The sequence below is a fragment of the Manis javanica genome, chromosome 13 (assembly GCF_040802235.1).
Source record: "Manis javanica isolate MJ-LG chromosome 13, MJ_LKY, whole genome shotgun sequence".
NCBI classification, from domain to species: Eukaryota; Metazoa; Chordata; class Mammalia; order Pholidota; family Manidae; genus Manis; species Manis javanica.
The window spans coordinates 4,554,079-4,579,765 of NC_133168.1; the positions used below are offsets into that span (position 1 = coordinate 4,554,079).

The 25,687-nt window shown below is 45.0% G+C and overlaps 1 protein-coding gene and 1 long non-coding RNA gene across 4 annotated transcripts in view; both read left to right on the forward strand.

Annotated features, from left to right (window-relative positions):
* Positions 1 to 2,222, forward strand: part of HACE1 (HECT domain and ankyrin repeat containing E3 ubiquitin protein ligase 1) — a 96,263-nt gene extending 94,041 nt beyond the window's left edge. For all 3 annotated transcript variants that reach the window (XR_012124705.1, XM_073220855.1, XM_073220856.1), the window contains one exon: positions 298 to 2,222. Coding sequence is in view for 2 of the 3 variants with exons in the window: in XM_073220855.1 (XP_073076956.1) it covers positions 298 to 400 (103 nt within the window). In the remaining variant the exon portion in view is untranslated. The remainder of the gene's footprint in view (positions 1 to 297) is intronic.
* Positions 2,223 to 13,494: 11,272 nt separating this feature from the next.
* LOC140845796 (uncharacterized) overlaps positions 13,495 to 25,687 on the forward strand; it is a 537,563-nt gene continuing 525,370 nt past the window's right edge. The window contains exon 1 of the long non-coding RNA XR_012124706.1: positions 13,495 to 15,293. This is a non-coding gene — a long non-coding RNA (uncharacterized lncRNA). The remainder of the gene's footprint in view (positions 15,294 to 25,687) is intronic.

Here is a 25,687-nt window from a genome sequence, read left to right on the forward strand (position 1 = left end):
GTTACCCTGGCGTAAGTATCACTGAGTTACACCAGTACTTCAAACCGAATTCCCTATTACTTATTTATTTTAGGCTGAAAGGAACTTATTTTTTTCCATTTACATTTTCATGCTAAAGGAAACTGCAATGCAGCAGGTTTTTTTTTTTCTTTTTAACTACTATTTCAGGGTTTTCCAATTTGAATGCAAATTAAGGGGTGGTTTTATGTTAATTTTGAGTAGTGTTTTCACTGCTAGACAAAACAATAAAAAATTTCATACATCTCCCATTTAATGTGGCATATTTTTCTTTTAAAGCATCAACATGCTCAAGTTACCTGAATACCCAAGTAAAGAAATACTCAAGGACAGACTTCTTGTGGCACTACATTGTGGCAGCTATGGTTACACAATGGCATAGCCAGCCTGGAAAACCCATCTGACTACTGATGCGCAATTCAGAGTGGCAGAAATTGTTTAGGAAACTGTCAGCAGAAAAGCAGCCTAAATGCAGCCCGTAAGCAGGGCTGATGCTTAAAATTCATAAAGGATCAGGGCTTCTTTTTTTCCTCCCTGTCTTTTTTCCCTTTTATGTTTTCTCAGTTTGTGATACAATTAGAAAATATAAAATCACAGTAGTATTTTCATTTTTAGAATGCTAACTGAAAGTAGTAGGAACTGTCCTTTTTCATATTACTTTAGTTGTATCCAAGATTGTGTTAAAACAAAATCTTATTCTGCATTCCCACCTCTGCTATGTAACTGTCTTGTTGAAAGTGTGTTTTCTCTTTATTTTCCTATATATTAAATTATATTAGGACATCCAGCCTGGTATGTTCTATAGCATGTAAAGTGCCATTTATATTTTGGAGAACTATTGTATAGAATGGATTAATTTGGATTGTGTATAAACCACAAATAAGGTATTTTCCATATTGAATCTATATTACAATGATGTTTTTTAGCTTTTTAATATTTTAATATACAATAAAAAGTTTAGACTGATGTGACTTACAAACAGCTGATGAAGTGACATCTAATTTATATATTAAAGCTTATGCTCTAGTGTATAAATTATTTGCAGTTTTCAGTCGTCAATTTTCCATATATATACATATATATATATTGTGGTCTCAAGTGGTTTCTTATGCCTTATTTAAATTTTTACTTTAGGTAAATTTAAATGTATTTTACCATATTTCTTTTCATTACTTTTGTTCTATCTGTGAGCCCTAGCACATTTGAAAAAGTAATGTGATGTGTAGGTTACAATTTAAATATGTAATTTTTTATTTCTTAAATTTGCTTTCTGTGATTAAATATTGCATTTAAGTGATGTATGCCAAATACAGAGTGTGGGATTTTTAAATTTCAGGAGGGTCTTCTCAGTTTTCTTTTGAAAAGACACACTTCCCTTGGGTATTGACAGCGTACTTTTTAAGGGGAAGTAGGAACCACTCACACGTTGAGAAATGCTAACAGAGGAATTTGTGATGTTGAGGAAAACCTTACCTCTGGAAACTAAAAGTAGACTCTCCAGGGGAGTCGCTGTTGGCAGGGTGACGCCCATGCTGATTTCTCATATGAGCAGCTGGTGTATTTGTGACTGAAAAATACAGACAATGGATGTGTCAGTATAGACAAATGCATATTGTGTATCTGTGTATATAGACATATACATCGAAAGCTTTGCTCAGTTATGAATCTTCTTTAATACATGACTTTTAGTCCTTTTTTCTTATTGTGGGTTTTGTTTCTAATATTAAAACATTTCTCAACAGATTACTTTAAAAACTATGAATTCTTTAAAAATTACTATTAGCTCTAAAATTAAGATTCAGATGCTTTACTTGTAGTAAATGAAGCTAATGTTTAAAATCTTGGTTTTTGAAATTTAATTGTAGAAATCATTATCTTCTGTGTTTTCAAATAAGTGACTGGCTTTACTATTATTACATTGCTTATAATTTGGATGTTTACGGACATATTTCTGTTTATAATTATGTACTACATTGGTTTTGTCAGTTGGTCCTTTTGCAAGTAATTTATGTGGAAGAGATAATAAAACATTAAAAATCTCATGGTATTTTATCCATTAATTTGAATATTTTTTGATATAGATCAAGCAGTTTCAGGGTTTATTCTTTTATATTGTCTTTATTTTTTTAGCTATAAGAATGTAGTTAATATAGAAAGATTTTATATGGATTAAATGACATTAAAAAATACCATTTAAACTAGAAGGTGGCAAGTCTTTTTAATTTATCCCCACAGTTCCTTCTATATCTACAGGGACATGCTGAATGTGAGGTAGAATGGAAAAATGGTTTTCTACCCATTTGGGCCAAAGAAGATTACACAATAAGAAAATGACTCAACTCTTAAAACACGTGGGGGTTCCATGTGCACGAAAACAGAAACACTGAGGGCGTCAGAACAAGAGGCGGGGGAGCGTGCATAGGGACTGGCTCCCGAGAACATCTGGGCAAGAGGAGATCAGGTCATTCAAATAGACGGCTCGTGCCACCTGGTCAGTGAAATCCGCCTTCCTGCTCATCCTGGAAGAAGGTGCGATGTCACCCAGGGAGGCGCAGCAGGCTGAGCACCGCCTCCCACTGCGCAGCGGGCCTCAGCTGGGTGTGGAGGGGAAGTGAAAGCTTTGAAGCGCACGTCCCAAGCTGGAGGCCCAACCGGTGATTCCCACGTACACACGTATTTTGTTTGTCATGCAATTTAAATTTTAATGAGTTGCCAACATGAAAAAATCTGGAGATTTCATGCCGAAGTCCAGATTTTTGGCTTTTGAAAAATCAATCTAACCATGTTGGGCACAGGTTTCTAGAAGGCTTAGGGGACTGGGATTGAGTAGAAGCTGCCACTTTAAGTGACTGAGTGCGTTCTCCAGTTTGCCATTTTTTTACCCCTTCCTGCTTCACTAATTTATGTTACTTTCCTAGTCATCAACAGCCCTGGAGTTTGCTTTAAAGAATCCATGTTGGTGAGAAATATTCCCTTGGAGTGTGAAGTGGTACATATTCTTTGGAAGGTAATTTGGCAATATCAAATTTTTAAAATGTACACATACTCTTTGACTCCTTTCTAAGAATTTATCTTATGGCTATATTCATGTACAAAAGATATTTTTATAAGAATGTTCACTGAAGGCTTGTTTGATACAGAAAAAAACTGGAAATAATTTAAGTGTTTATTAGTAAAGGGTTAGTAATAAATTGTGTTACAGCCATACAGTAGAATATTAATTAGTATTTACAAAGATTGAATGTATTTATACATACTGATACATAAGTATTTCTAATGTAAAGTGAGATAAGGTGTATAGAATAGTAATTAGTGTGTAAATACAATGTACATGGGGTTTATACTCAAGAAAATTTTCTGGGCCATAGATTACTGTTATATCTGGGAAAGCATTATAAGATGGAATGAAGCCTTTTGCACTACATAACCTTTTTTCTTGTTTGTGTTATTTTCTATGTGATATATAAAATATATATTAGAAGAAAACCTCCAGTATCTTTAATCAAGGGAAACAAGTATCAGTAATAGGTTGTATTGGGTCTGTGAAATGTCACTGCACAGGCGACAGCAGTATTTTCATAATCTCAAAACTTTTTATAGTGTGGTTAATTTAAAGTAAGTCTCATAATTAAACTCTTACAAAGTCAAAGAGAGGAATGCCCCCTTTTCAGTCAAGCTTTATATTTCCACATTGCCTGATAATTAGCACTGTTTATAGCTCTCTAAAAATCTACCAATGAGAGATTTATTTAAATGTATACTTTTTCCCGTAATTTTCCTTTTTTTTTTTTTTTTTTTTTTAGTGACAAGTGGTACTTATTTCATATGGGAAAATCTAGGAAGCATAGATTCATGTACTAAGTGGGAAAAAGCAATAAATGGTAATTCCACTACCCACGTCTTGTTTTTGCTGCTAGTCTTTTGCATTTTTCCCCCATATCTGAGTTCATAAAGAACATAGTATTTAGTATCTTTTTTATTTAATGAGCATTATATTTTAAACATTTCCAATATCATTACCACTTACTTGTAAACATTTTTTTAAATGGTGGCATAATATTCTGTTGTATGGATGTATCATAATTTGACCGTTTCTCTAAAATTTTTAACACTTAGATTTCTAATAGTTTTTTTTTAAAAAATAAATAACAGGTTGTTTCTTTCCACACTAGTTGTAGGCTAGGAGTGGCAGGATTTTCTGGGTTATTGTTGAAATGTCCACCAGTTGCTCCATGGTTGTAGAATTACCGTTTGGAGGCTCGAGGGAAGGTTGCTGGAATACAGAACGCTTTGGTGGGTTGGAGTGGATAGGATTGTTCCAGCAGCACGATTAGGGCTGCGTGCCGTACCAGAATATAAAAGGGTCACCAAGACGAGCAGAAAGGCATGACAGAGGTGACTTTAACAATTACTTCTAGTCTTCTCCCCAAGAACAGGAAACGCTTCTATGTGAACACTCCATTCACAGGAATACATGGTTGAACATGTTTTTTATCATTCATCTATATCAAGGATCACTTATGCTCTTAGGGATTAAACTAGAAACTCAGCCTCCATTTATAGAGTTTCCCAAAAATGTTCTTAAAAGCTTTCAGAGTGTAACCCTTTTGTCAAATGGAAAATGTATGTATAGCAGCCATCTCTATGAGTGGGTTCCAGCTAATATTAAAAACTTTGGTTATTTTCACCACAATTTAGGTGTATCAAAAGTATATCAATAGTCACAGTTTTTTTTTTATGTGAAACATGCTCCTCTGTTTCTGAGTATTTCCACAGATGTTGCAACAAAATTTACTTTCAAGGTTAACAATAGTAACAAAAAAAACAATTTAACAGTTTGGCTTAAGCTGTTTTAATGTGGGTGGGTTTCTGTTAGAATGTCCTTTGTGAAATTCTTAAGTCCTATTGGCCTGGTATAAGTTGGCACAAATTTATTTCATTTATAACCAGTCCCCTTGTTTTGCAGATGAGAAAATTGGAAGACCCGAGAGGTGATGGCTTGCTTAAGGTTTGGCTACTTCGCTAGAGTTTAGAGCCTAGATTTTTCTGGTTCTTAGTCCATGAGGTTTTCTTTTATTCCTTGCTGTCTCTTTGTGATATAATTGCATTATAAAAAGACTCTTTTAGAAAAACACCTGCAGCCTATTAACAGTCATGTAAGACAAGCCTGTGGGGAAACTATAACTTAATAAGCTGAGAGTTAAGAGTGATTAATAGGACTATATTTCTTCTCTCCCACTGTGTCACAATAAGCTAGGGTGAGTATTTTACCATCTCAAGATGAAAAAGAACAGATGTATTGTCAGATCATAGATCATGGGTAGTCATTAACTTTTATTATCTTTATAAAAATGTTCAATTTCAAGCATACTTGATGCTTGGAAATATGTTGTGCATCTACTGTTGCAAAACCATTAAAACCATAAACTGGGAATATGACAACTATTGCTATACACTTGTGTGAGTGAATGGAATCTGGCTGAGGGAAATGGAGGGGTAGTAGTCCTGGGTGGGGGCCTGGCAGTGGAGATGACGTTCCGGTAATTCAACAAATTCCCTTTAAATGTATTTAACACTGGTTTGAGGACTAGGGGATAAAATTCACTTGGGCAGATGGAAGGCATATTTGAGACAGGTTTTAAATCTGTGCAGTGTAGCCTATGATTAAGCATAAAAACCAGCTACAGAAATGTATACCAGGAAAAGAGGGGTTTAATGTAAACTGAGTGTCCACGGCAGCTTCAAGCACCCGGCCTAACTGAGTCACTACATTCCCCTCTTGGGTCTGCAGACGAATAAATTGATGAGCCTGTTGATTGAACAAACAACTGAAAAGGTTAAAAACAGGAACCTTCCAGTAAGGTAGGGTTAATGATGGAGGTCCCTGGGTTGTTCTCGAGTGTTCAATCGGTGACTTAACTAGCTTGCTCAGTTCTAGGTTCTGGTCACTCCTTGGGAATTCGGATCTGGTGCTTTTCATGATTTGAGACTTTTACCAACCATGTCCGCAGATGGCTTTACATTTTCCTCAGGACAGTGGCAATCTCAGATTGTTTTTGCAAGCTTATTGTAGGAATGGGGAGGCGTACTTAAAGTGATGTCTGTACAGTAGCTGTAAGTAGTATTAGACAATATTTCTCTTTTCCTAATATCTGGCAATAGAGAAAAAAGTAAAATTGATACCTTCCAAAATCCCATATGCAGTGGGCTACTTGACATCTTTACTTGGATGTTTATTAAGATTCTCAAACCTTAAATGTATCCAGAGAGGATCTTGTTTCCCCAGTGTGCCCCTGCCAGCTGTCACCCCATCCTAATCTCTCCTGTCTCAGTGAATGTGCACCACCTTCTCATTGCTTTAAGGGGAAATCATGAAGTCGTTCTTTTTTCTTGCCTTTCTCTCATCGCCATCCAACCCATCACCAGCTCTTGCTGAGTTTGCCCGTGATCTAACTTAGTCAACTTCTAGTCTTCTCCCCAAGAACAGAAAACGCTTCTATGTGAACACCCCATTCACAGGAATACATGGTTGAACATGTTTTTTATCATTCATCTATATCAAGGATCACTTATGCTCTTAGGGATTAAACTAGAAACTCAGCCTCCATTTATAAAGTTTCCCAAAAATGTTCTTAAAAGCTTTCAGAGTGTAACCCTTTTGTCAAATGGAAAATGTATGTATAGCAGCCATCTCTATGAGTGGGTTCCAGCTAATATTAAAAACTTTGGTTATTTTCACCATAATTTAGGTGTATCAAAAGTATATCAATAGTCACAGTTTTTTTTTTATGTGAAACATGCTCCTCTGTGAATGTGCCCTGCCTAAGCCGCCGATGCATCAGCCTTTGGAAACAATGCTCTAGCGCCACAGGCGGCAGTGCAGTAGAGAATGAGGAGTGCAGACCTAGAGCTGTCTGTAGAATTTAGAATTTTTACGTACAATGGTGAGTTAATTACGTAATGAACTAATGCACACAGACCACTCAAGGTGTAGTTTGTCTCCAAGCCGTTTGCTTTAAAGTCAGTTTTGTCTGATACTAATAGCATCCGCTCTGTTTTAGTTATGTGCATTCTCTATATGTCTATTCATTCTAATTTCAACTACTATCCTTATGTCACAGGCTTATTTTAAAAACCCCTTTGTAAGTAGATTTTATTTTTATTCAATCTGATAGTCTTTATTTTTCAAATAGGTTTATTTTTCCATTTAAGTCTATAATTAATGTAAACATTTATATTTTTTATTTTTCCAGCTTTACTATGCTTTTCTCCTCTGCAATTTAGAGCTTCCTGAATGTGAAATTTCAGATCATTCAATCTGGAAAATCCAGTCACTATTTATTTTTGAATATTGCCTCCCCAAAGTTTCCCCGCGTTCTCCTTCAGGAATTCCAGTTTGACTCTGTAGCTGTTTCTACTCTTCCATGTCTGTCATGTTTTCCGTATGCCTGTGTCTTTCTTCTGCATTATGCAAAATATCCTGATTTATCTCACAGTTTATTTTTTCTTAGGCTATATCTATTCTTGCTTTTTAACTATCCTTTGAATTTTAAATTAAAATTGTTTTTCATTTCTAGAAGTTGTGTTTGGTTATTTTTTCCAGACCTTTTCATGTTTTACTCTATTGTTCCTTATTCATACTTAAAATTTTCAGGCAAGAAGTTTATGGTGGGAAGCGAACCCAGGGAACAGGAGTGGGAGATGGAAATAAGTGAAACAAGGAAGGGGGGAAGGCCAGTGCAAGGGTGTCTTAGGGATCCGTCTCCTCGGTGGGCAGCTGGGGCTCAGCCCCACCAGGACCTTCCGAAGGGCTGTCGCCTCAGAATTGTCCACGGAAGAGTGAAAGACGAGAGCATCTACCCATTAGCTTTCCTGTCCCGTTGGCCAAAGGTCACCCCCTGGGTGGTACCTTCCAGGACTTGCAGATCCGCACGTGTGAGTGCCTAGCTGGTCTGTGGGCACATCCTCTCCCAGAGAGAAGCCCGGGAACGGAGCCCGGGAGGCAGGGCCGCGCTGAAGCCGAGCAGTCCTGGGCCGCGCCTCATTCTCTGTGGCGTGACTGCACTATCTGCCGGCCTATCCAGTCTTAGTTCTTGAAACTATAGTTTCTACTGGGTCTACTCTCATGGTTCTGTCTGTGTGTTTTGTGATATTCTGCCCCGAGTTTTTATTGTTTGGTACTTTATCTGTGGGAATTCTTCGGGAACTGACGGTGTGGTCAGCCCCATCAGGGTGGGGTGTATTCCGATTCCACCAGGCATCCGAGGGCTCTACCGACCCAGACCCATTTTAACGCAACCCAGAGTCCTAACCGGCTTCTTCTTTGGTGTTACTCTACTACTGTGAGTTTGGACTAGAAACCCAATAAAGGTCTGTTGTGCTGTTACGAATTTTTAGAGACCTTTTTGCTCCTCAACTAGCCCTAGGGGTTGAGAACTTAGTGTTTTTTACTATTTCTAATGTAGGAACTCTGGGTCACTGGCGTGTCTCCAGGGAGATTCTCCACGTCAGTCAGGCCCTGGACTTTGACTTGTGACTCTATGCCCCGTGCCCTGTTAAGGTCAAAGGTTAAGGTCAGGATCAATGAACATAATAGGATGAAAACTGACTTTGGGGTTCAGTTCACCTTTCTAGGTCCTCATTCTCATGTCATTTCGGGCTCCTCAGTATTCCTTAGTTTCTTGCTACCTTATTAGCATGTCTTTAAAAGTTTCTTTGTAATTTTAGGCAAGAGTTTTGGGTGTTTTCAATGGGAGGGTCAGTCAAGTCAGACTATCTAGGCTGCAGTATGGCCCGAATGGAAATAGTCATTGTTGCTTTTAAATCAGAAAAGCGAATAAAATTTGTTAGAATTCAGGAAGCCTTTCCAAATTCAGTATTAGTGCCACACAATCATCAGAACACAGGTTGGTCAGTTTGTCCAGTGCAGGACCTTGGTTCTAACACTTACTAGCTGTGTGGGCACAGGAGGGTAATCAACCTCCCATTGCTTCCATTTCCTCGTCAGAATAACAGGACCTATTTCATAGGGTTGTGATGAGAATTTAATAAATGAACAGGCATACAGCACTTAGAACAGTAGGAAATATTAAGTGCTCAGTATACATTAACTATTATTACTGTCATCATTCTTTCAAGCTCATCGAGGCAGCCTGTTGTTCTCATTGCCCTTTGATTGAACTGAGTGCACTGAGTCATTATTTCCCTTAAAGGTCCCCTCCCACTGTTAACAGGAGGGGTTCATTCTTGAAGCACGCCTGTCCCATCACTTAGGGAGAATACTCAGCCCCACGTCCACCAGACCCCACTCACTGCTGCCTCCCCGTCCACTCTGTTTCCTTACCTAAAGTTTGGTAGGGTTCTCTGCATGGAGCAGGGGTCCCCGACAGAAGAAATGCAGCCCTACCCAGGGAGAGGACTCTTCACCCTGCAATCCCACCAGCCCACTTACCCTAGTAATCCTAACACCACAGCAAAGCTCCAGGAAGGCCTACGGCATCAGGAAGACCCCCAAACCCCAAGCCATCAGCTCTAGGCTGGACTGTCCAGTCTCTGGCTTACGAGTGATGCAAGTGATGTCACCATCCCTCCTGACCTCTCAGTGCGGTGGTTTGGTGATGAGCAAGACAACGCGCTGAAAGTATTAGTACCAGTAAAACCCTGAATTGCAAAAGGCAGTATTAAGAGGTCAGAAACCCTTGTTTAAATGATAGTAGCTGAGTTAAAAAAAAAACCCTTTAGAGGAATTGAGTATGCTGTTGATGCTTGTGAGGACCGTGGGTTATGCAACCCGATCCTACTCAGTGTAACACCATTACATAAGAACTGCCATCACTGCACAGAACGGTGTCCTCCACCCGGCCAAGTGCAGTGCCCATCACCTGCAGGAGAGGCTAGAGAGTGTGTCAGTGTGGACTTCAGCTGTGTGTGCTTCTCTAAGTACTTGTGACATATTGTGTCAAGAGTTGAGCAGCTGCATTTTGCGTAGGGCAGGGTGACTCCTTGGCATTACCAGGGTCTTCCCGGAGTAACTTCCCTGAGCTGATTGTCTTTGACAGATCACTTTGCTTAGATTAAAAAGCAATTGCTACTGTCTAGTCACATTTAAAAACTTTGGCTAGAAGCTGAACTCTTAACTCTGTCCAGTCTATAGAAACACAATGTGAAAATTACATCGAATGTAGTGAAGAGAAAACTGAGTTAGCAGTACTTGGGGGTGTGGTTTTGTAATAAGATCGGGGAGCGTGAATGCCAAACAAAAGTGCCCCCAGGCATATGTGAGGGAGGGAAGAGTACACATATAATAGCAGCTTGATCAGTGCCCACTGTTCTGCCAAGTCGTAACACTGTTCAGGTGCCACCCTGCTCCCCAGGCCGGCAATGCTGACCATCACCGGCATTGGAGTTGAATGGAGTCCTCTTCTGGGCTGAACAATGAAAAGCATGTGGGGATATAGGCATGCCCCTCTTCTCCCCTTCTGACAGGACCCAGGAATTTAAGAGAAAAAAACAATGCTTTCAAAGGGTCTGAAATAGCAGACTGCTAAAATTTAAATCACCTTTTAAAGAATGAATGATCTGATTTAGGTGAAATTTAAGCCTACTGCCTGAAATTACATTTCCAGCCTGCAAGAGCTGTAGATAAAATGGAGGCTGACATGACATTAAGCTGACATGCAGTCTTACCTCTGGTGGATCAGCAAATGACGTTTCTTGTACTCAGACTACTGAAACCAGCCTGAGTAAGAGGCAAGTCTCCCACCCCTTCCTTTCCCCACAGCTTCCTTCTTCATGTAGGCTCCTTGATCTCTCTGAATGCGGAGGTTGGCTGGATGTTTAAAGTGGAGATGAGAAGCCTGGCTTGAAGGAGCCCTCTCTCAGGAGTATACGCACCCTGGGAGTATGTTTACACTGAGCTAAGCTACAGAAATGAGTGGTTATACGGTTTTAACTTCAGTGAGTTGGCACTGAACTTAGTGAAGAGTTTAGACAGACTGTTGCTATGTCCATCTATTAGTATATTTGTAGAGCTGTGCAACCATCATAATGATCTAAGTTTATACTGTTTTCATCACCCAGATAAACTCAGGTGTCCGTTAGCAGCCCGTGGAGTGTACCAGGAATCAATGCCAGGCGAGGACTCAAGCTACATGGAAGATAGCAAAGATCGTCCCACTGCCAGCTGTCAGGAGCAGGCGTCCAGACGCTCTGCCCACTGTATCTTGGTATCAGACTCACCAAGGGGAACAAAACACAGTCAAGCACTGGATGGATCAATGCTTTTACTCACACAAAGACATAGTGAGATAATATCTAATAGAATATGTCAGTTACTCGTGGCCTGCAGGTGCCCCAGGCAGAGGGCGCAGACAGCTGGCCTACACACACCCCTCTCGTGCCACAGCAGAGGCCTGACCCCCGCCTTCTGGAGACTGACACACTGAAAGCTGGGGGTGTTCCTGGGGGCCACTGACGTACATCTTTAAGCAGAACAAAGGAGGACTCGAGTCTGAAACGAGAAAAGATAATATTCTCTCACACATGATACACCCGGCATGGCTATGTGGGCTCTGGACCTCTTGGTAAGGAAGCGTTCCAGCCCACGGCCCATGCCTACGTGACCAGCGAGGTTGGAAGACTGCACGAGACTGCCTTACCCAAACAAAAACTAAAAAAATTTTTTTGCATAAATAAAAACTTTAAATTAGAAAACAATACAGTAAACATGGCAAAGGGAGGGTCCCCTAGTGCCACGCGCTGGCCGCTGCTGGGCTGTGCTGGGCCCAGCAGGTGCATTGGGGGAAGAGCAGTCCTGCACCGGGCCGAGGAGGGAACGCCGCTCCCTTCTGACGGCAGCGGCAGGCGGGCTGGGAGGCCGCATCACAACTGACAGTGAGGCATCAGCCCCGAGCCCTCGGACTGCGCCCCTTCCTTTACTGACGCGTGGCGATGGCCCCTCCTCCTCCTCGCAGGCCCCCTTGATTGTGGCCTCAGGTGGGCCTTACGGGACGACGAGCTCGGGTGACAGCCCCTCCTCCACTTCCGGCTCCCACGTCTCCCACACCAGGAGCTGCAGAGCTTGAGAGCGCAGTCTGCACCCGGCAGACCCCTGACCACGCCGGAGCGTGGATCTCGCTGAAGAAGCCACGCACAAACTTGGTGACCGACACGACCAAGTGCCCCAGGATCCTCCAGACGGCCAGGAAGCCGAGACCGGGCAGGCTGACCTGGTCACTGAAGATGACCCTGGGCAGCAGGCTGCCGCCGGCCTGGCAGTCCAGCTGCTCAACGGCCCAGCACCTCAGGCATTCAGGTTGGCTTCAGGCCTGGAGGTACTTGGGGAAGAGGCTGGGGGTAAACACTGCGGTCGGAAGCACCTCACGCGGGCCGGCCGGACGCCGTTGCCCAGTGTGGTTGGGGGTCAGGTCCTCCTGGCAGTCGCAGGTGAAGCTCGGAGATGTTGGAGGGGTAGCTGTCCAGCCCCCACTTCACGTGGGCCCCGTTTGGCACCACGGTGCCCCGGGGCTGTCCTTGGGGCTACGCCTGGCCAGCAGGTGAAACCTGTAGAAGAGGGAGAGGTTGCGTGGTTGCATTTCCGGGTAAGAAGGGGCCCGGGAAGCCGAGGGGGAAGCAGGGGCAGGGTGGCCGCAGCAGAACCCGTAGGGCCGGGCAAGGTCGATGCCCTTCACCAAGTGCCACAGCTGGGCCGCCGTGTTCTGGCCGAATATCCTCCTTGACGGCGGGCAGGGTAAGAGCTCCTACAGGTGGACGGCCAGCTGCAGGATGAGCTGGCGGCCCGGCTGCCCCGGCTTGGGCCTGTGCAGTGAGGGCTGAGGGTGCCCCTGGCGCACGACCAGAAGGCCGCCGACACCTGCTTGTGCGGGACGGGGATTCTGACAGGTGTCAGGTCCACAGCCTCCATGCTTCCCAAGGGCCCAAGAAGCCAAACATTTTGATGATTAAGTCAGTGACACTGGCCAGGACATGAGGACATGGTGTTGGTGACCAGGAGGTGCTTGGTATGCAGAGTGCCATGGAGGAAATTCCTTAGGAGCCGACACAAGCCGTGGGCCAGGGTCCTGCAGGAGCCCTGCAGCTGAGACCCTCACCCCTTCCGTCTCCCGGCAGCTGCCCCTCTGCCCGCTCCTCCCTGTGGTCCGCCCCAGTGGCTGCAGGTCCCCGGGGTTTGGGGCTCTTCTTCCTCCTCATGAAACGCAGGCTGGTGTGCGTTGCGTGCCCGGGCTTCTCCTTAGCTGCCAGCCTCTGGGGGCCACGGGCGCCGCCGGCTCCTGCAGGAGCCCTGGGCCTGCGTCGGGCCAGGGTCCCGGCTGGCCGCCAGCCCCCTCCCCCTGCCCGGCCTGCCCCTCGGAGAGTGCCCCCCCCCGGGGCTCGGAGGCTGCGGCACCGCGGTGGGGTGCACGGCTCGCTCTCCCGGGGCCGCGCAGCCGCAAGAGCCCTTGGCCCGGGCTCGTGGGGCCGGGGCTGCGGCCTGGCCTCGGGTCTCCGCCTGCTCCGCCCCCCGGGTCGCTGCCTCCCGCTCCTGCCATCACAGGGCCCCCTCGCGTGTCACCCCGCCTGGAGGGTCCTCGGTGCCGACCCGCGGGGCCCCGGGCAGGCCCGGCCGGGAAGCTGGTGGCGGGTGGGGGTGTGGGGGCGCACGAGGCGTGGTCCCCCGGGGCCGCCGTCCCTGCCCCCGCGGCCGGGAGACCCTGGCTCCTGGCGGGTCTTCCGGGGCCCTGGAGGCCGCCTGCCCCGCCGCAGCCCGTGCTGCTCCCGCCTGGCCCGGCTGCGCGCCCCCTGCATTGTCAGCGGGCCCAGGGACTTCTCACATACAGTGGGGGAGCTTGGGCGCCTTGGAGGTGGGCAGTGTTGTGGAGGGTGAAGCCCTGGAAGGGTGGGTGGCTCGGAGCTCGGCCCGGATCTGCAGAAGGCCTGGCTGCGGAAGGCACGGTGCCGTCTCAGAGGGCGCTGGCCTCCCCACGGGCAGCAGGTGCACCTGGTCGCCGCCCAGCCTATCCCTGGGGGACATCGTAGCCTTTGACGACCCTGGAAAGCTGATGACCCTACAGAAGTCGCTCTGCATTTATGGGCAGCACAGAGATGTGAGATGTTCTTAGAGGTGATGGTGGTGCAGAGGAGGAGGCAGCCCCGCAGCAGGAGGCGGGCACAGGTGGTGGTAAAGAGCAGCAGGTAGACAGAAGCAGGCCAGCCCGAAGGTTCTGATGTGGGCAGCCCCAGTGTGAAGAGGTGGGGAAGCTGGCCACCTTCAGTACGCCAGGTAGGACCGCAGTGGGTGACGCTGGGCATGGGGCTGGGCCCTTCCTGCAGGCTCCAGGTGGTCAGTGTTGATGCAGGCTATACCCTGTCACCCCTTGTGTGCTTGGCTGAAAACACCTGGGGCTGCTGGGCGGTCGAGAGCAGCAGGTGGAGTCACTGATGAGGTCCGTAGAGTCGGGAGCTCTGAAGAATTCGGGCAGGGACAGCCAGCTGATGAGTGTGGGGTTGGCAGGGATGGCCTGGCCCCAGCGCCACAGGGCAGGGGGATGCCCAGGGACACCAGGGACTGGTGCAGCAGGAAGAGTGCCAGGCAGAGGCAGTATTTGGGCCAGAGGCTGGCGATGGTCCCCAGCACTGATGGGTAGGATGGCCACCAGTCAGCAGCTGTGCAGGGTGACCGTGACGTTCCTGTGTTGCCCAGACGTGTTCACGGCCATTAGGAAGCAGATCTCCATCCCAGATTTGTGGACGTTGTCGAGGCACTTGGGGCGGCTGAGCGGGTCCTGGTCCAGCCACTGGAGGGCGGTGTTGGCACAGAGAGCCGGGAGGGCCGCCGGGCCGGCAGGTGCTGTGGGCGGTGTGCTCCTGGAGTGGGTACCCCACAGTCTTGAACGCCAGCAGCGGCAGGGTGTGTAGGTGGCTCTGCATGTAGCTGAGGTTTGGGGAACCCTTCTTCCCCCAGACCAGCTGGCAGGGTTGACGGGCCTGCAGTGCAGCAAGAACTGGTTATCTCTGGGCTGCAGAGTGGTGCTGGCAGGGAGGGCTCAGGGCACCCGCTCCAGTGCCTGTGGGTGCCACCGGTCTTGACCTGGCAGACAGCCTGCCTGTGATGACTGTGCAGGTGGACACCGTGGGCGGGCAGGAGGCCAGGACCAGAAGGGGGCAGGGCCAAGGCCACAGGGCAGCCAGTGGGGAGCTCATCCCTGACACCTCCTTCAGGACCACCCAGGCTTGAGGGGCCACCAGCAGGAAGACCACAGCTGCAGCTCTGCTTGCAGGTAGGAGGCCCTATGAGCCTGTGGCCAGGGCCAGCAGCAGCCTGGCCACCAGGCCGCACTTGTTGGCTGCGGCTTCTGGGAGCTGTGTGGCGTGGTGGGGGCCAGCTGTGCTCAGCCCCTCGTCCTTGGGGCCTCCGCCTGCTGCTGCAGTGGGGTTCTGCTCACTGCGTGTTGCCTGTGAGCCCGGTGTGGGAGGCAGCACCGGGCGGGGGATGTGCTGCAGGCTGGGGAGCTGCAGAGAGGGCTGGTGAAAGGGCAGGAACCAGGAGGAGAGAGTGGACAGCAGCACGGTGCTGTCCCCGCGAGGTGCTGTCCTGTGTTCCAGCCAGAGCTGGCTCAGGCTGCCGCGTTCCCGGGATGCGGGTCCACGGAGCCGACCCTTTGGGGCAGAGCAGGGTGAAGGGCAAGCCCCGCAGGGCCAGCTGGTGGCAGCTGTCTCCAGAAGAGACAGGCCGGGAGCAGCCGCACAAAGGTCAGCCAGCTGTAGCGAGTGAGGCTCCGCATCATCGTGGCAATGGGGCACACATGCGTAGCTCTGGTTCGTGATGAAGCAGCCCAGGCCATGCCATAGAGACATCTCTCTGAGCTCAGCCAGCCTGGGGCTTGGGGGCTGCTGCCAGACAGAGCTGTGGACAGGCAGGTGGGGCACGATGCAGTTGTCAGCCTCTGTGTCAGGTCCTGAGGGAATGGGCATGGCGTGCTGGCAGCCCCCTCTTTCTTGGCCGTGGCAGGTCTGGCCTGGCCCTGGGGCCACTGGCCCACCTTGGTCAGCTACCCCTCCCGTTCCTTCTCACCCCTGGCTGCCTCCTTCCTCTTGTGCAGGGGTGGTGTGTGTGTAGTGAGGTTCAGAATTAAGGCTGCAAGACCTGGAAGCCCTAGAAGAGGTCTTCAAGAGGCTGCAGTTCAAGGCTGAGGGTCTGGAGCAGACGAACCTGGACAGGAATGGTGCCCAGCCCTCTAAGACATGACTGAGGACTGTCAGTGAGCCGTGCTGTCAGCATCCCTTAACAAGCACAGTGGCATGGGGGCTGGCAGGCTGCTGCCCGGGACTGGGGCAGTTCACCCGTCAAACCGTAAGGCAGGTGTCCTAAGGGGCGAGCTCTGGGAGGACAGAAACCTCGGGTGGAGCAGAGAGCAGAGCTCATTTGTTCTTGATTTTCAGTATGAATATAGACCATGTTGGGGGGTGGGGTGGCATCTCACAATCTTTCTGACCCTTTGGGTTTTGAGCAGGTGGTGTCAGAAGAGTGTTCACCGGGATAACTGGCTGGTGATGGCCCAGTGTTTACAGTGATCCTGCTGTTTGATCTTTTGATGTCAGCTTTTCTATCATTGTGAAGCAGAATTCACCAAGCTTTGGGTCGCTCACCCGCTAGTAGGGAGCTTGAGCTAGTATCTGGCTGTGCTGAGACAGGTTGGTTTTACCCTGTGACCTGCTGTGCTATGATGATCCTGCATAGTACTGCCCTATAATCTTAAAAAAAAAACAAAAATCACAATTTTGGAATTCACTTTGACTTCAAAGTGTTCTGAATGTCATACTTATGAATTCTATTTGTTTATGTTATTTGAATGAAAAGTTTAACAGCAGATGTACTGCAGTCATATTTAGACACTCACAATTTCATTCCCGGAAGGATTTTGGAGATTCCCGGGCCCAGAGATTAAGCAGCAGCTGCTCAGTGCCAATCAATTAATGAGGGTCCAGTGATGCTGGCTCGACCAATTAAAAAAAAAAAGCCAGAAATCTGGATATGTATGGGAAATCTCTAAAATATTTTATGCATCAGTGCATTAAAAATTCATAAAACTGTTAAGGTCTCTGGCCTCTTGTTTGTATCCCCTTTGTCTTCAGCGTGTCGTGGATTGGTGATAGATGTTGCTGAAGAGTTTAGCTGAAGGGATTCTAGGAGACTGTTGGTCTTTCTGGCTCTTAAGACTGACACAGACAAGGAGTTATTAGCTTTAACCTTTTAATATAAATATTGGCTATTTGGAACCAGGCAGGGGTTAAGAAGCCATGTCAGTGAACTTGCTTTCCTCCTTCAGTTTACACACTTGATTAACCAGTCATTTATGAAGTTGGATCTTCCAGGACACTTACATTAGCCCTGCGACTTGTCCCTTCTACTCAGCTAGAACCTCAAGAAGTCTTTGAAATCAAGCATCTGTTCTCTTAGCTCGAGATTTAAAGTTTGGTATCTTCTAAAATGAGGCTCTCATAAAGAAGCATCCTGGACAATTTGACATTCGAGATGAACAGCCTGGGAAACACGCCCTTGGGAAATCTAGCACCGTTATTCAGAGCAAAGCTCTCAATATATTTAAAGCTATACTGGAAGTAATTAAAGATATTCATTTTAAAAATTAAAAATGGGTGCTTTTTTTTGGGGGGGGGAGAGAAATAGAATATCCTGTGTGATCTTTTTCTCCTTGGCTGAACTTGGTATATGATTTTTCTGTTTGGAGAAAGACCTTGGTTGAACACTTTTGTCCTCTGAATATGTTGAGCTCTTTCCAGGTGACTGGCATAGTCCTTAGTTTCTTGATATCTTATTTAAAGTGTTCTTGATGAGGAAATTTTGTCTCAAGGCAGGATAATGAAGCGTCTGGCCACATCCTGCCGTTCTGGTGTGTGTGTGGTGAGTCAGTCTTTTTCAAATCTCAGAAAAAGGCAAGCTGAAGGAGACTCCCAACGCTTCTCATTTCTACCTTTAAACATTTAGAACTAGAAGCCTTTGAACCAACACAACCAGGTGTCTAGATAGATTTTGCCAAGTAAAGAGATCCTTTTCAAATGGGTCCATTTAATGGTGGAAAGTTTTGAACTTTCAGCCTAAGACACTGTCTGATGCCAGAAAACTAATCAATGCAGTATAAGCATCTCTCACCTGAAAGACTGCAGTGACTTTCCATCAGTTTGTGACTTCTGTTTTATACTCCGTTGAGGCAATATAGATTTTTTCCTCTTAATGAACAGTACATTTTATATGTCAGTATGGGACTATGAGGTGTTTCTGAAAAGTAGCACCTGGCAAGTACATTTCACGTGGGAAGCAACATTTTGGCAGCTGGACTTAGCTGAAAATTAAGACTGTCCTGAGCTGGCTTGCAGGAGCACAGATTAATTTCGTGTGGAACCCCGCCCAGACTTTCAGCGTTAAACAGAGCCCGGTGTAAACGCTTGAAATGTCGTTCACACTTGATGAGATGGCTGGCCTTTCTGATAAAAAGTGAGTCCAGAGGCTAGACATCTGGTGGTAGTGTTTATGCAAAGTACATTGTCAAATGGCAGCACATCGAAAAATAATGATCGTCATTTTCTTTTGTTGCCGTTTCTCCCAAGAGCGTATTGCACTCTCTAGTCAAAATTATATTAAATAATAATGATAATACAAATCAGCTTCCTAGTTTTCTAAACTTACCATGACAGTGCTCTTAAGGAGGTGTGACTTAGGACCTCTGCTTCACGATGCTTGAAATTTCTTTCTCATGCACGTAGGTGAGACCGGCTCAAAGGTTAAAGAAGGAGGATGTATGATTTTCAAATGCTGATTTCCCTTTTACCACCTGGTATTATTTATAAAAAAAAGAACATGTATTTCTTCCTCTTCTGAAAGTAATTTATTTCATATCAGTGTGCTTCCCAGTTCTGGTTAGTATTTATTTATGACTTTGAAGCTATTTATAATTTTCATCAGATTCTTACTTTTAGTTTTATAAACTTTCAGACCGGTGACTTCCAATATTAAAATTTCTTTCTCCATTATAAATAACCTTTCCGTGTTTGATGGAGCTTCGGAATGCTTAAATCTATGAAGATAGTATGTGTAACAGTGGTTTAGCTGTACTCTGATAATTCTGTTTGAAATACTTTGAATGTGAAGTTAAAGAGGGTACAGTGATTCGATCAACATATCTTATCTACTCAGGCCAAGAGCTGTAGGTTAGAATGGGAAAGAGGTGCTGGTATCCATTCATCTCTTTTCTGTCTGGAAAACTTTCCCACCATTCCTTTGTACCTTTGTCAGATCGTACTTATCCATCAAGCGTCTGGGTAATAGCAGCATTTCTTAGATGTTCTGCAAGCTCTTAACTGATGCACAATGAAACTTTCCTTTTTTGCAGTGTTTCTTTAAATACGGGAAGTTTTAAATGGACTCACCTTGCAACCATGCTTTTAATAACATGTGGAAGAGACTTCCCCCAAATTGCCAGTGTCAAAGAGAACCTGGACCTGTGTTAAATGAGGCAGTGCAAAGCAATTTATACCAATGGAAAAAATCTAAAGTTCATTGAAATCACTGCACTGTTCACCAACAAGAAAGGAGATTGCAATTTTGAAGGCCTCTTCCAGTGCCTGAAATGCCATTTGGCTGAATTGTCCTGGCCTGCTGTGAGTGGCTCTCTGCTCATAAAATGAAATCTCTTTGTTGCCTGTGGTTATAAGTTTTTGTTCTTTGATAATAAATCTAGCCCAAAGACATTTCTTTACTGTAAATTTGTCTGCATGAAGTGCTCGTAAACAGTATCCATTACCGGTGGTGGAGAACCCAGTTTGCGCATCTCGTGGAGTAAGCATATGCACTAAGAATCAATACGTGTTTTATTAGCACCGAGAGACTCGCTGGATTGATTTTTTTTTCTTTTTACCTTTATGGGCAATTGCTATAAAAAGGTAAATTAAAAAGTTAACCATCTGCTGCCTCACTTTTCATTTAAAATCTTTTATTTGATTACTCTTTCCAGGTAATCAATGTGTTCTATTTTGCTATTATGCTGGCTAGTGAATGAACGTGGTTTTAATTTATGGCTTTTATTTATCTAACGGTATTGTCAGAGTCACAGCCTTTATGCATCCTATTAGTAGTCTGGAAAATATTTCTTACTACATCGAAACAGAACAAAATTCAATTTAGAAATATAATTTCCTGCCATGGAGACACTTGATAACAGGGGGGAGATTAATGGAGCCCAGTGACAGGAACTTGATTTAAAGCAGGAGATTAATACTGCTTTATCAGCCTACACGGCAAGTGAATTGGCTCCGAAAGAAAAAAGAATCTGTTTGAAGTTGCTGAGCTGTCAGGTTGTTGGTTGGGAAACCGTCTCCAGACATTTATTTTGCTATTGCTGAGCATTTGTCGCACGCTCATCTCCTTGACAGCGTAGGAACAGACTTGCACACAGCACCACACTTGCTTATTTTACAGTAGTAGCATGTTTCTTATTATTCCTTTTGATCCCTCAGGAAGCTTGAGTGCTGTGGAGGTCAGCTTCTGACTTAAGGAGATTATACTCAGTAAATCATGTCAAAATTAACGAATGGAATTGCGCTGAGACTCCAGTTTGGTTGGATTTAAGTAAAATGTTTAAATAGTATTTTTAATTGCAAAGCTCGCACCCCTACATCCCATTATAAGTACTTTTTCCTCTCCTTTGCAGAAGTCATGAGTTTCCTTTTCCAACTATAAATGTATGAATCTTCCAGAAGAATTGGAAGCAAATCCGAAGATGACCTCAGTGGGTTGATGCCCACCAGGTCGGTTCTGAAACAAAATACAGAGCTTGGTGAACTGTTAGAATAAATACTAAAAGAAGTGGGTCCAAAGTCTGATTTTTAAAAAATGTGTTTGTCCCCAGGAAATTAAGGTATTCATATTGCTAGAATTAAGTTTTTTGAACTTGCGCTTGAGCTATATGAATTTTCAAACTTGGTATTTGTCTAATAAATCCCTCCTGGGAAATAGAAGTAGAAGACATTCCTTACCCAGTCACTTTACAAAAATGGCTACATGTTTTTCAAAAGCTTAAATTTTTACCTGATAGCTCTCAGATGAATTGGTTAGTTACTTTATTACTGAGGGAAAGAGATGTTTGTTTAACAGCTTATATTTGTTTTCACTAACTTTGAAATTTGATAGAAGTGAGCAGAAAAAAAATGCTGTGCATCGATTTCTATTGTGCTCTGTAATACAGTATTTTGCTTGACGTCAGAATATCTGGGTTGTAGTTTAAGGTTGTTTCACAGCTTGCTGTGTCGTTATGGACATTTTAAAAGCACTTTGTTTCCGAGAGAGCTGAATACTGATCATAATATCTGCCTTACTACACCACAAGGTTATTGAGAATATCAACGCGATGATTTATCGGCAATGTTTGCACATAAAAGGGCTATAGGAATATAAGCAATTTCACTTAAAATAGTATCAGTATGTGTGGACTATTTAAAATAGATAGTGTTCAGGGTTTTATTGGAGGAAGATGTGTCATTTCACAGACATCTACCTTAATTTTATGTTGATATAACTAAAACTGTTGATATTTCTTGAAATTGATCCACTAAAGTTTGTTTAGATGTTTTTAAATATATGGAGAATAATGACCCATAGACTACTTCTCTTTGAGACGGAGCACATGGAATAAATGCAGTAAAAAATTTAGGGCCACTTTGATTTGCTCGTGGTGGGCTCTCAGTACGGTAAAAACAAGAATGATAATGAATGAATGAGAGCAAAGATTGGTCAGCCTAGTGGACAAGAGTTCTCAGGGCTCTGAGCCAGGTGCTTTGGGTGGGCCTCTGATGCCACCTAAGTGACCTCTTTACGCTTCATTAGCTTAGGGACTCTGGTCCTTGACAAAACAAATACATGTGCGTGACGGGAATATTAGACTCTTAAAACTCTTCCTGGCTTGAGGTCTCGTACCAGGCTCCCGGGTACAGCGTCTTAAAGCGGCTAAACTGATTCACGCAGGGGGGAAGGATTTGCTTTCAGGAATTTAAAATCATTTTCAAGCCATAAAAATTTAGCACATAGGACAACCTGAATGGGTCTTTAACTTCCATGAACATGCATAGGCTTTTATTCCCTTTTGTTTCATTGATCCAGGTGGGCCTTCAGCAAATATGCCCCTTTGACCTTTCCCTAGTCATCAAATTACCCTCATCCTGCTTTTCCTCTTTTGCACTTCCTTTCCCAAATGGCCTTTCTCTGGTGAGGCAGCTGGAATTGTGCGGTGCCGACTCCAGACACTGCCACTTGGATTAATTTTAATCCCCTCTGTTCTGATTTTGCTGGGGTATGACCATCACGCCTACTGATCTCTGGGGAGTTGGTCTGGGTTTTCCCTGGGGTTCATGGCACCCCAAATGTTTACAAACATTTTATTTTCCATCCTTGGGAGCATAGTGTTGGAGACTTTTTTGTTTAGTTTTTCTTTATTAACACCACCTTCTCCGTGATAGGAGTGACATTGGCAGGCAGGAGGCCAGGTGTGACACCTGCGACCACGCAGCTCTGGGTCCGAGTTGGCAGATCAGACTTGGGGAGACCCAGACAAGCCTTACTAGGCTTTAATCCGTACTTAGCAGACGTGGCGGGAGACACACAGCAGAGAGAAGCCCCAACTCATGGGGAGGCCTAGCAGCTAACCTCTTCGCAGCTTCTTTACTTTCTGCTCCCCACCCCTCTACGTGTAGGGCCAACGTGTGAGAGCCGAGGCATGTGGGGTCACCTTGTCACAGAGAGGCCGCAGCCCCCGCCCCCCCAACCTTGTGTTCAGTTTTCATCAAGCCTGAGCTGCACGCCAGCTTGCAGATCCCCCAGCCCAGGTTTTTGGTTCACACAATGCAGAGGGAGAGACAACTGTTCCCCATTTATCTTAACTCTTCTGTTTCCAAGGAAACAGGGCCATAGGAGACTGAGGTCATTCTCAGGCAGGCCTGCCTCAGCCAGGCCTGATGTTAACCCCTTAGTCACACTCACAGATGCTGCTCTAGAAATGGCAGCCTCACTACATGCAGTGCTAATGCTGAGGTTGGATGAGATAGTAGAGTGTCTTTCATATCAAATTTTACCAGGGTATGTTTTCTAGAGCAATAAATAGAGAAAGCCTTAGATATCCATCCTCCTATGCCCCATCCATCAATGCTCTGCACTTATTGAATGCACACTGCGTGCCTCACCTGATTTTAGGTCCTGACGAGCAAAAATGGACAAGACACAGATCTGGTGCTGAACACTTCAGAATCTGGGGGGCAATTCTTCCTGCTTTTGGGTTACTACAGTGTTCATCTCCAGTCCTCGCGGAACCGAGCGCCCTCTGTGGGACGCAGGAGCACGGCTCACTCTTCTGCCACTATTTTGTATCCTATAGGCCTTATTCAGCCTCTCCTTATAAGCATGACTACGTAGAATAGTAACTGGTATTCATAAATGATTATTCTGGAATGTTGTAAGATCATAAAGTGCCCTCAGAAGCACTGAAAAAGGAACTTTGGAATTATATGATTATCTGTATTTTACTATATTCTAGATCACAAATATTAGGATCGACTTTTTGCTCCTCCCAGCATGTTTACACAGTGTTGTGTGTACAGGAAGTGAATGATGAAGGGTTATTGAAGTCAGCCTAAATAATACCACTAGGGGGCATTGCATGCTATTCCACACAGTAAGTTACGGAAAAGTAAGTGAGTACTTCAAGTGCAGACCTAAGAATCTTATGCCTTCCAAGAGTTCACATGGGCCAAAACAAGAGAGTTACTCAAAACTCATTCGATAAGTCCACTAACTGTAATTCTGTAATAGGTTACAGGAGAGTAGGGTGTTGAGGCAGGTCATATCCCACCCCTGAAACAGATGTCAGGGGCACCGCTGCTGCTGGACACAGCTGAGGTCTGGATGTTGGCATCAGATGAAGTTCTAAGGTGGGGAATCTCTGGATCTGACCCAGTCATTCTGATTTCATCAATAAGGATACGTGTTTGTCACATTCACAGATGGCATGTCCCCCTCTCCCCCACTCCCCGAGTTGTCAGCATAGAGAATGAATTCATGAGCCTTTATATTAGTTTGGGGGGAGATTTCAAGTTTTGTACTAGATGAGAATGTGCTCAGTACTCAGATTTCGTTTTAGCAGTTTTTGAGTACCCACTAAATGCCAGGCACTGCCACGTCAATCACCTAGTTTGATTTTTACAATAAGTCTTTTGTAGTTTTTTCACTTTCCAAGTAAGGAAATGAAGGTCTGAGAAGCAAAATAAAAATTTAGAACATTAGTTTAATGAAATAATCCAATATTAATTTGATTTAGCAAATATCAAGGAAGTATTTAATATTTAGTTTTAAATTAAATAATAATTCTGAGAAGTTAAATCAATTGGCTGTGGGGTCACCCACCTGGAAAATGGCAGAGCTGGAATTTGAACCACTATCTTTTAAGTCAAAGGGTAACGTTCTGTTCATTATTACCACCGCCAAACATCAGTTGAGAAGGGAACACAAGAGACTCTTTAGAAGTCAAGAGGTGAGACGTAAAGATAAGAAGCCATAAAATCAGCAACATTTTTGTGTCTCAAACAGAGCCAGCTTAGCATGTGCTCCGCTCTTTGATGGCTACCAGGTCCTCCTCATATCTTATCTCGAATGTGACCACTTCAAAGAGGACTTCCCTTGTCTCTGTATTTTCTATCCCAGTATAATGTTTCCTTCCTCATTGCATGTTTCTTGATTTTTCTTCCGTGTTTACCTTTTATATATGTATTCTCTGCCTCTGCCTTTGGGTTAAAGAGCTGGATAAAGCCATTGTCTCTCCAGCGTCTCTCACTATGATTCCCACATAGCAGACACTTAATAGGTACTTGTGGGATGGGTAAATGAAGAGAGACAATGAAAGGACCAGAAGTAGATGCCTGTCACTTTTAATCCTAATTGAATATCAGAATTGGTGAAATTAGAGTTGTTTAAAATCGACCGATTGAGCACCCATTTTTAACCACCGCTCCTTCCCCAAATCTCACTAAAATGAGAGTAAGAGAATTTATTTAGCAAGGCATATGTCTTCAAGGAAAAGGAGATCAGGAGAAGAAAACAGCTGTGGAATTCTGGAAGCTGAGAGCAGATGGCTTAGTTGCAAATACCAAAACAGATTCAGGAAATCGGGACCCTGGCGCACAGTTGGCAAAGTGAAAAAGCAATCAGATGAGCCCTGTAAAACCCCACGAAAGCCCCCACATTGGTGTCACAGGTTCTTCTAGAAAGGGAAGTGGAGGTGTGGCCAAGCATGAGAAGTTGTGGCAGAGAAAACTACTGTTCCCAAGCCCAATGGCCATTTTTTTCCTTTTGGAAGAGACCCCGCCTGGTCACCAAGTTTTAGCTGAGCACATGCTGCCCAGGTTGAAGTGACCTCAGCTTTTCTTGGAGAGAGAGATGGCCACGTGAGTGCATTCTAGCTAATGGGGTGCCATGGGTTGGGCCCTTAGGGAAGTTGATGCCCCTCAGTTTCTCTCTCCTGTGGCCTGGAATGTAGGTGTCATGTGATGAGTTACCTTGGACCATGTGACCGTGAGCTCCTAGGAGAAGGTGGAGCAACAAATAGAATATACCTGGGTT